The 11,036-nt window shown below is 39.7% G+C and overlaps 1 protein-coding gene across 1 annotated transcript in view; it reads left to right on the forward strand.

Annotated features, from left to right (window-relative positions):
* LOC112564179 (calcitonin gene-related peptide type 1 receptor-like) overlaps positions 1 to 6,676 on the forward strand; it is an 83,417-nt gene extending 76,741 nt beyond the window's left edge. Inside the window, exon 12 of the mRNA XM_025238821.1 lies at positions 1,118 to 6,676. Within this exon, the coding sequence (XP_025094606.1) occupies positions 1,118 to 1,405 (288 nt within the window). The 3' untranslated portion in view covers positions 1,406 to 6,676. The remainder of the gene's footprint in view (positions 1 to 1,117) is intronic.
* Positions 6,677 to 11,036: the final 4,360 nt, after the last annotated feature.

Genomic DNA, 11,036 nt, shown 5'->3' on the forward strand with positions numbered 1-11,036 from the left:
CACCTTCCAAACTTGCTCACCCTCTCACCCACCCGTATTTCAGCATCCGTTAGTGGTCGTGGGTCTGAGACATTTCTGACAAATCTTTTATGAGAAGACAGCAGTCAAGTGTCTTTCTCTCCTCTGACCAGACTGTCTACTATCAGAAATTAGGATTACATATGTTTGCTACCTTGCGTTAAAGATGTTTTTGATTACAGCCTTCTGTACAATATTAGTACAAAGGTAATTTTCAGTGAACTAACATTTTTAACATAGAACCATTTTGTTTTTAATTACTAGTGTCCTGTCGGTAAAACATTCTCAGTGCCTTTGACAAGATGAACTATTCTTAACTTTGCATATCCGATATTCGGAAACTCAAGCCAATGAAGATTAAACCCGTTATTGATTCTTCAAAGAGAATTAGACAGTATTTTTTTCTTTCTTTCTTTCCTCTTTCTTTCTCTCTTCCTTTCTTTCTGCCTTCCTGACATTTATCGATCTGATTTCTTTCTAAATTCTATCCATCTTTTTTGCGGCAATTTATTCTTCACATGTGCGTCGGAGCATGCAAGCATACACGCTTGCCTGGACGTTCACGTTTCCACGTGCATGTGACCGTGTCCGCTTGTCTGTTAGCCTGACACGTGTATGCACATGAGTGGGTACACACATTGCAGGGGTACAACTATATATCAGTATGTTTATAATTGTATGAATCATAGAGTAACCAATAAACATAGTTTACAAGCTGAGTGTAACAATTACTATCTTGCTAGACATCCTTTTATTCTGACCTTTCTAGAAGTCTTGCTTTATATTTACTTAATCCTAATTCAGTGGGTAGAGCTCAGAGAGACAAGCAGACAAACAGATGGATGGGCCGGTAGAGAAGAAAGAACTAAGTTTGTGGACTATAAACTCTGAGCAGGATACACTTTGAGTAGTATACACTCTGAGCAGGGAAGACTCATGTAGAAGAAGCTCTGTCCTTGTAAGTATGTGAAGAACGTTTTGGGGTGGTTCTTGCTCCAAAAAAAAACCCCAAATTGTCCAGTAATGGTGTAGGAACATGTTTGACACATTTCTCGATGCCTTTGACCCGTCTCTTGACTGTTGACATGTCTGTTGACAGGTGCTGAGTGTCGTCAAAAACGTCCTTCCGCACTCACTGCGTTCTCGGGTGCTGCTCCGCTCCGACCAGCGAAGCACCGTGTCCACCCAGTTCACCACAGACGCCGTCTCCCGCTCCGGGAACGGGCAGGGCAGCCAGACCTCACGCGCATGCCTGGGCGGAAGCAACGAGACCAACGCGTCGTTTCGAGGGCAACATGGCGCCGGCTACATCCCGTTGTCTACGATGTCAGACGAGAACAAGGACAAGGTCAACGAGGAGGTGAAACTGGGTAACGGTGCTCTCTGAAATAAGAAAAGCATCCCTTGGTGTTCTGCCACCCGTGTACAATGTTCTCGAACGATCCGATAGAGAGAAAAAAACTGTGACTGGGTGCACTCCTCCGTCAAACCTTTCCAAACCTTCGGTGGATCCAACGTCGTTGTTGCTGTAAATACAGAAATGTAATGGTGTTGATAAGTAAAAATCTTTGTCAGAAGATTATTCAAACATTTAACGGTGTTAAATATGAAATCTGAGTTTCATCATTCAGTGTAAAGCATGCATCCGACGAGGGTCGAAGTCGGGTAGGACCTCGACAGAGAAAGGAATATCGTTGAAAAACTGGTCTAGCAAAAGTGCTATGCCATGATGTTGATGAAAGTATGCACCCACGTGTAGTTCACTGATTGTTGTGGAATCACTAAGAAGAAGAAGAAGAAAAAAGGACATCAGGGACTCAAGGACGGCATGCGAGCAAACCTTCCCGTCCCTCGATTACCTGGACGGCCTGTGCAACCTTGTGTCGCACCCTGGAACTGTTAGCAAGGTGTTGTAGCAGTTCATGTGTACCTCTGTTACTTCTGTGATATGCGCAGTTCCATCTATTTCTTGTTTTAAAAATATCCTTAGAAAATTCTTAGCACCGAAAGAGGACGTTTGACAGATGGTCTAGAGCAGGGGTAGCCAACACCTGGACGGTGTTCCTACCTGGACTGCCTATACCATCGGGTATGTAACTCGGTAAATTTGTAAAACAAGTGGCTTCTGGTATTATTCAGTACCCTTGAAGTATCTCTCATTGTCAGAAAGGTTCATGACCCCTGGTCTAGAGGTGTGCAAAGAATGTAAAACCCTTTTCTGCATTTATATAATCTCTAGTGTAATGAAGTGAAGACTGCAGAATAAACGGAAAAAAATGGAAAACAAATCTTAGTGCCCTCTCAGTCTGGCTAACTCACATGATTAATCCAATAATCGAGATGCTTGTGGGGTGCAACAAGTACATGTTTCTGTTTAATATTCATCGACTACAAACGCTTTAAGAGAACTGGCCAACTGTAGGGGCCACTGTAGTCGTTGTTAGACAAGGGGACAAGGCGGTGTTCGCTGCAAGAGACAAAGAAAAAAAGGAAAGAAGGGAAAAGAAGAATAAAGAGAAAGAAAAAAAGTAGTCCAGAAGTGATAGTCTAATGTAAATATACTACATCTAGTAGGACGAAGGCAATGGACAGGACTTCCTGTTGTTGCAGAGCCTGATGCTAAAAAGACTAAACGCCTTTTGCAGTTTATGTATGTTCATGTCCGGCAACTCTGTCCACAGATTGTCTGTTTTGGTTCACAAACAGAAATGAAGACTTTGCTACTTTGAAGCTCTGATGTTTGAACTTTCACTATGTGACTGCTATGCTCTGCCGTTCGCACCGTGGGTTGAGTTGTTTGAACTGTGGGGCTGCTAGGTTCTGATGTTTTCACTGGGCGAATGCTCTACCGTTTGTGTTTCATACAAATCTTATAAGTAAACTTGTATGCCCTTTCTCACTATCACAAGTCAACTTGAGAGATTTAAATCCGTTGCTTGCTTCATCAGTGTGTTCTTCAAAAAGCCTTGATGTAGTGCTGCAGCGTTTACTTGTCATTTAAGAGCTGGACACATAGTCTCCCTCGACGGTCGAAAGAAACAGCAGACCAATCGGATTTGTTGGAAGTCAACATATAATGTAAAAAAGCAAATAAATAAACACATCCGAGGAGAATGTAGGTAGGAATCAATGATCGAGGAAAGTTGCCTGTTTGAACAATGTTTGAGAAAAACGTGAATTTATTGTTTAAAATCAGTGTTGTAGGGGTTAGAGGTGAGAACAGATGGTTGATCTTCCAGATTGTTCGCACATTTCTTACGGGGAAAACCCCCATCTCACTTCAAAAAAAGCTTAGCTTTAAGCTATTGAACTCTCCTGTTTTTATCATCCTGAGACCGACTGGAGCAGAAAGGAGACCAGCTAGATCATTCAAGAACTAACTAGATAACCTAACAGGTTGAGTGGCAAGGTGACAGTTTGGGCAGCGCGAAATGCACGAGAGGGTGTTGTCTGGAACAAATCCGATAAGAGCCACATACAAATCAGCTGTGTTTACTGTTACTCGACGGACCCCAGATTCTCCCACCAGCTCTCACCCCTTACTTTTACAGTTTTTTTCTTCTGCTTTAAATATTTACGAAAATAACTGCCGGGCCAGCCAAGCGCGTAAAGCAGGTCCACGTTTACACCAGCGAATCTAACACGAAAAAAGTTTCCAACAATTTTTTTAAATTATTTTTTTGGTGTGTGCAAAGGTTGAATTGAAGGAAGAAGGAAATGCAGATGTAAACGAATTCTGTCCATTTTAAAGGGGGAGCATGCGAGAGGTCTGGTGGATCTTGCGGCCATGACAGGAAAATGGCGCCTGACATGCAAGCCCGTTAGATGGAGCCCGGTAGCTCAGCGTGTGACTGTGGCCCCCACGTCGTGCATCCTGCCCCAAGTCTGTTCGTTGATAAGCCGTTAGTGCACGAAACTCAACTGAGAAGGATGAGTCAACAGGTTCCCGGCCTTTGAGTAACTTGCTGCACGTGCTTGCGGCCCATGATCCTCTCTTTCAGCGCATGCGCCCAAACGCTTGCATCAACCGTGAACCCCAACCCTTTTTCGAGCTTTTGAAGAGGCAATTAAATCACCTGCTGTGTAGACCAGCCAAGCAATTAACAGGTCAGGTTTTGTCAAGCCATTATCTGGAATTGGGTTATAACATCGGGACTTAGTGCTGGTTGCTGGCAACATCGATTAGAGTTTTAGTGTTCGATGGAATTAATAAGATAAAATCACTCAGGCATTTCTGCAAGCAGCTACAGTTTAATATAACTGTCGATCAAGCCTTTGTATGAATTGTTATTGCGACTGATATATAGTTAATAAAAAAGTAGTATTCTTGAAATGCTCTGTTGATAAAGATGGTAATTACTGTAATTAATGGAAGGTATTGAAACCAACGATGTGCATAAATATTGACTATTCTTCAAGAAGCACAAAAGAGAGAAATCAACTAAAACGCCACCTAAAGAAATTTTTTAAAAAATAAGGGAACAGAAAAGAAATAGATAATAAAATGCTGACTTGTCAAGGACAGGAACATATAACTACGAAACAAACTTCATAAAACTGCAAAAACCTATTTTCTTGTTTCCTTTTATTGAAAGCTGCCTAAGTCCATATCCGCTTAATATGTTATACATATCAGTCTTCAGGTACCGAGCTGAGAATACTTTTATAGAACTATTGGTATGTTTTGAGATGTATGTGCTCATTACTGGTGAGTAGGATGAGTTTAATCTTGTGACCCGAAAAAAAATCACAACGGAATCACTTTATTTGTGGACACCTTTAATGACAAGATAAAAGTTATTGCTATAGAATAGATAAACATAATTTGAACTGAAAATAATTGTTTTTAAAATCCTTGAATTATGGGATAGCTAGAAATTGTTCTTGCTGTAGGAGTCGGAATAGGAAACAAGACAGAGGTCGAATTATGACGATCACTGGTCATCGTCTGGGGCTGTAGGTCGTGTCTAGGACAGCTGACAAACTTCCCAGCAGCCTGCCTTTGTCTGCCCTCATTCCCCTTTTCCGTTTCCAGCATCAAAGATCAGGCTTAACAGGTTTTCTTAGTTTCTGTACGCTTGAACGAAGCTCACGCAAAAATTGTTTTCAAGTTGTTTTTTTGTAGCTAATGTTCGCTTTACAATAAGAGGGCAAAATTCGGAAATAATTGCACCTTGAAGTCTGCCTTACTTCCTTTGATGTGGCATGCAAGGGTTCTTTAAGCTCTTGTAAGAAGCTTATAAATGTTATTTTATCCTCTGATTATCATGCATTGCATCGTCTTTAAAAAGGACGAACAGGTCGCATGCACTAAAGTGTCAATAATATTTCACGCACCGATCCATTTCTGTGAACGATTCCCGCAGTTTGAAAACTGCAACTCAAAGAACCTGACAAAAAAAAATTCATCTTTGAATGTTCATTGAATCCTCGAGGTACCGAGCATCAGAGAAACTGAAATGTTTCTTGAGCGATAAAAACCTGTCCAAGCATTCTCGTTCGCTTGTTGTGTTGTTGGATGGTAGTCAAAGAATTGATGGATAAATTATGGTAAATAAAGTTATCATTTATTGTATTTTCTGAATGTTTACAGTTTATACTCGCCGAGGGTCTGAAGAGTACGGTTTGATTGAATTTCAAGAAAACTACCGACTAAAAGGTTTAGTTTATATGAATAATACCAGCACATGGAAGGTCGTATTGTAAACAAAAACACAAATTTGAATTTATCAGAAAATAAAATATTCAAATTATACACAATAGAATAAGAATTAACATAAAGATGAAATTTCTAATTGTATTTTATTGTCTGTTTCACGCTGCTTGCACTGCCTAAAATCCCATCTTTCCTGTTTGTATAAAAATCATAATAAAATAGAAAATATTATTCTCAAGCTGTGATTTACCGGGATACAACTCTTCTACTACGCTAACACAAAGAAAAATAAGGAATGTAACCGAGCAAAGAATATACAAGAAAAGAGCATTGAATGATTTGAAAGGAATGAAGAAAGAAGTGCAAGTTGGAGACTGTGCTGGAGCAAGGCCCCTGTGTGACAGACTGTGTATCAAGAGAGTCTCAGCCCTTCTGTCGCTGCTACATGGATGCTTTTCCCCGGCAAAGGGTACAGACCCTGTGTTCCTGACACGAGGTATCACTACTTGTGATGTATATAATAATTATAATAATAATAACAATCCTGTATCATTTCAACTTCGATATTCAGTAGTGTCACGTGATCATGCTGAGAAGTGACATTCTGAGATAAACATTTTGCTTGATTGTTAATATTTGTTTCATTCGGACAATAAATTTTACTTTGAAACTTGTGTTAAGCACTAATGCCGATTCCATTTAAATGTAGAGAGATAAGAAAGTGGTTCTGTTCCTTAGATAACGATTCCTGCAGGGTTTGAGGGTTTGTTGCTGCTGCACATACATTATTGTACATTGGTTTGTCGAAAATTAGTAAATTATTTTAATGAACTCCTGTTGATATTTTTTTCTTGTAAGATGTGCACCACAGTGTGCGTGTTAGTGTAGATGTGTTAGTATCATCAATGCTTGCATTTATTTTATCATCACATGGCTTTGAGTCTCATATACCAATGTGAGTGATGCTTGTTTTCACGGCACTCAATAAAGAATTATAACTTATCAATTTTCTTCCTCTTTCTTGCATTCAGCATGTCGTCCTAATAAATGCTTGAAAGTGCAATTTTCTTAAATTATTTGGTTGCCACTAAAAACATTGAGTAAAGAAATAGAATGTTTCTGTTTTGTTGTCATTTATGTATAAGCTATGTAAACTTATTACAAGACCAGCGCACATTTTATATCATTGGTTGAACATCGAGATGACAATTCACTTCCTTCTGAGATCAGACATCAAACCTGCAGGCAGCCATCTGTGTTATGCCATAGATGTTGTAGGTAAAATAATAATTGCAATGAGCGGAAAAGCAAGGAAATGGGAAACGAAATAAGGGAGGCTATAAAAAGTAGAAAGACTGACAAAGGTACTCATAAGTTGTCTCCCATTAATAAACAGCTTACTGTGGGCGTGAGGTGTGGGAACAATGCTCATATCAACCGAGATTGTAGTAGCACACACCACTCAGAGTTGTTTGTTCCTATGAATCCAATATATCTTAAAATTATTAGTTTGTACAGAAAAAAATTTGCTCACTAAAAATCATCCTTAAAGTTATCGCACCTTTCCTCGAAATACAATTCTGTAATTTTGCCCTAGTCATCCTGAGCACAAATGTTTTTCTAAAAACATGTTGAATGTTTTCTTTATCACATATAAAAAAGTCACTAACATCATCTTCCATTCCCACATGAAATAAAGTTGTTCTTTCGCTTACTTTATTTCTTTATTACTCATTCAATCCTTAACATTGGTGAAGTCCCAGGTAGTGGCGGGGTAGCAATAGGAGACATACCAATGCATATAAACAAGAAACAACAGTACAATCATGGCAGAATTGCATGATTTCAGTTAATCTCTGCTAAAGCATGTCATGTCCATGCAGACCAGTTTCTTGTGACATGTTTTTCTGTTTTTGTTTTGAAAATAAACATTACGCACCACCAAATGGTCATGCTTAGAACATATCGCAGCTTGCTCATTCCCAAGAAAACAACTTCTGGCAAAGTTTATGTAGTTAGAGGAGTTTGCTAGAAGCCATCTGTTGTTTCAATATTCCTGTTCCAGTTTTGTGGAACTGCTTCTCCTCACAAACATCGATTCTACACAAAGCTGAGACAGTGCAGGGGATGCGAACTGCACTCCAGATGTACAATAATATCCAACATCCAGAGTCTGCGTACTGTGCATGTCTAAGAGGCAATCTTATCTGCAATTCCGAGTACACTATGACGCCTTCCCTTGATACAGTCCTCGCTAAGAAACACCAGAAGCACAATGTCTTCCTGAGGTAAATTCTCTCTGAGATTTATAGTCCATGCATAAAAAATAGAGTTTTCTGGCTTCTTTTTACGGTAGCAATGAAGATGGTAAGCAGTTAGGAACCACTCTTTATCAGTATTACTGGGAATTGAAGTGTAAAATAAATCATTAGAAGTGTCACATAAATGTTTTCGTCCTTTGCCGTTCTTTCTATCGGCACTGTTAAGAGCAAGAAGAACAAGTATTGTTGCTGCTTCACCTTATTCTCCTGCAAGAATATAAAAATTCCGTTGATCCTGCAAGAATAAAGTTCCTTAACTCAGAGGCCTATCGTAGCATCTTTGTGTCACCTCTGGGTCAAAACAATCATCCCCTGGCGATGACCCACAGATACCAACTCGCTTAAATCGATTCATAAAAAAATCTCTCGTACAGGAACTGGAATAATTCGAGACATTCAAATCACGAGACAGGACGGCGAATTCACTTCCAGCGACTAATGGACCATCGCTGTTAACCTCAAACAATGGAAGACTTGCAGGAGGCTGCTGTGGGTTATCTCCAGAAGAACATTACAATAGAGGCTTATTCAGATGAAGGTCCTCGGGAACACATCTGAATATGGTTTCGCAGGAAATCAGTGAAGAGCCTTGGGCTATGGCCATTCTCGGTCTGACCTCTCCATGCCAACATGAACTGACGACAACAACAGCGAATGTGAATTCCGATGACAACTCTGAGACTCGTCCTTTGTCCGTTATTTCAAACCTCCAGAACATTCACTGTTACAAAATGTTTTAGTGTTTTTAGACCTTTTTGGTTTCAAAGATGAAGCACAGAGACTTCTGTTTTAGAGTTCTACTGCTACTGCTGCTCTTCCTCGTCTCTCTTTCTCTTTTTCGCTTCCCCTCCTCCTCTCTCTCTTGCCACATACAATTTCCTGTGCTTGTTCACTCAAGCAAACGCGAATTTTCGCGATATTCTATTGATCTGTCATTAATTCTATTTACTTTATACATTTATCTAATATGGATACGTAACATTTGTGTTCTTCTTATAGTTTTAGATACCCTGAGCACTTAAAAATAACAACACAAAAGTCCGTTAATTATGATTGAGATGCAGTTATTGCTGAAGCAGATAACCAGATGATTAAACCCTAAGTCAAGGATTTATCACAAGAGAAGGCTTTTACAACAGTCTTACCACTATCTTCACTTCTTTTATCTGTTCTGTGTAGTTTGTTTCTTTAATGTTGTTTATTTTTCAGTTTTGAGTCGACAAGGATCCGACATTCTATGTTACAGTTTGGATTTATTCTTAGAACTCCAACGACACCCGGAACTGGGTCAGCAGTAATGACCTTCCATGGATTTCATTGAGTTCTTGGGTCACATTGTCGTCTGCTTTTGATCCCTTCTGTACTGCTGTCCTTTGTGCCTGAGATGAGAGAGTGAGAGTTACACCAGCCTTTCATCGAGCCTCATCGCGGAGGGCGAGGTGGTTGGGTGGAGCAGCCACGTCAGCTCTGACAATGATGCTGACGAGTCGCAGAGCGTCCAGGCGGCGCTCGAATCAATCATCGGCCCTTGCAGCCCAGAGACAGGATGTACAGAGTGGAGGTGATGGGCCACAACTATCTGTTGACCTCCCCGACCCTCCCTCAGCATGTGTCCGTGTGAGCTGCTTCAGTCTGGGTTCAAAGTTCTGACCGACTTTTTGTTTGGCATCTGCGCTGGAGAGAATCAATGAAATGTCAGAAGTGTGGACATGTTTCACCGGGTGCTTTGCTGAGAAAACAATGAGACTTTGATAATAAGAGGCTGCACACGCCCTAAGCATGAACAAAAATGTTGTAAGGACAGGTGACAATGAAACAGGAAATAACAGCATCCATTTTTTTTCTAAAATTAACCTTTTATTCCAAAATACTTTGTTTGCGTAAGACCGACAGTAAAACACACAAAATACTGAAAACAACAAACAGCATATTAAATTATTTCTGTCAATAACATGTGACCAGCAAAAACTCTACTACTGTTATCACATCACTGCTGCTTACATCACTTAGACATTATAACACATGATAAATGTCTATTAATTTGCTTCTACGTACATTCAGTGAACTTTTCACTAATTAGACATAAAAATAAGCATAAAATCAACAAATAAAATGTTATCAACACTATAACATATCAATATTTATTGACTGAAAGACTTAACTCTAAGTGTATTTTTTATTTGGAAAGCACGTGCCTTCACTAATTATTGTTATTAGTTTAGAGCTGAATTTTTAAGAAAATTTTGGTTTTGAATTTTTAATACAAAAAAAAGGCAATATAGGTAAACAAAGGTTCAAGATAAACATTTACGCCTATATAAATGTGCATGATCATGTTGATGCACAGCAATTGCACAGCAAGCGCTTGCTTCACTGTATTTCCCAGCCTTCTGCTTGCAGATCTTCACATCCCCGGATGTGATGCCAGCAGCAGGAAGGAGTTCAGATGTTCCCCCCACGGCTATTTTCAGTTGCAGGAGGACAGAAGCTTGATTCACATCGACAAACTCTGTCATCCGGAGTTTCCCAGACTCTGAAGCTCCATAGAAACCACTGGGGGAATTTCAAGCTGCACAGGAGGGACTTGCTGTCTGTGGGGAATGTGTTCCCCCTTGATCGATCCCTGCACTGAGTTTTGTCGAACTCCAATAAGAACTCTTCTTCTATTTGCAACACTTCGTTAGCAGAGCCTGAGGACTTCTCACGCACCTTCCATTGATTGCAGGGCTGCTCACACCGGGTGCAACGCCTTTTCTTAGGAAAGTAGTTCGTGTATTTCGAGACTAATGAGTAGTAATTTTGAGAAGGAGTACCATTACCTTGGCTAGATGAAGTAGTTGGAACTAATTAAAAGCAGGTCACGGCTATTGAACAAAATAAGTAGGTCAACAGCTTTCTGTTGCAGTTAGCTAATGATGGAATAACAGATAAATGAATTTAAAAAAATTAAAATAACCCTGAAATTAAAGTTAATAAAATAAAATATATTAATAAAAAATATTAAGACGCATTTAAAATTTTGACTCTTAAAAAGGATGGTG

The sequence above is a fragment of the Pomacea canaliculata genome, linkage group LG5 (genome assembly GCF_003073045.1).
Source record: "Pomacea canaliculata isolate SZHN2017 linkage group LG5, ASM307304v1, whole genome shotgun sequence".
Lineage (NCBI taxonomy): Eukaryota > Metazoa > Mollusca > Gastropoda > Architaenioglossa > Ampullariidae > Pomacea > Pomacea canaliculata.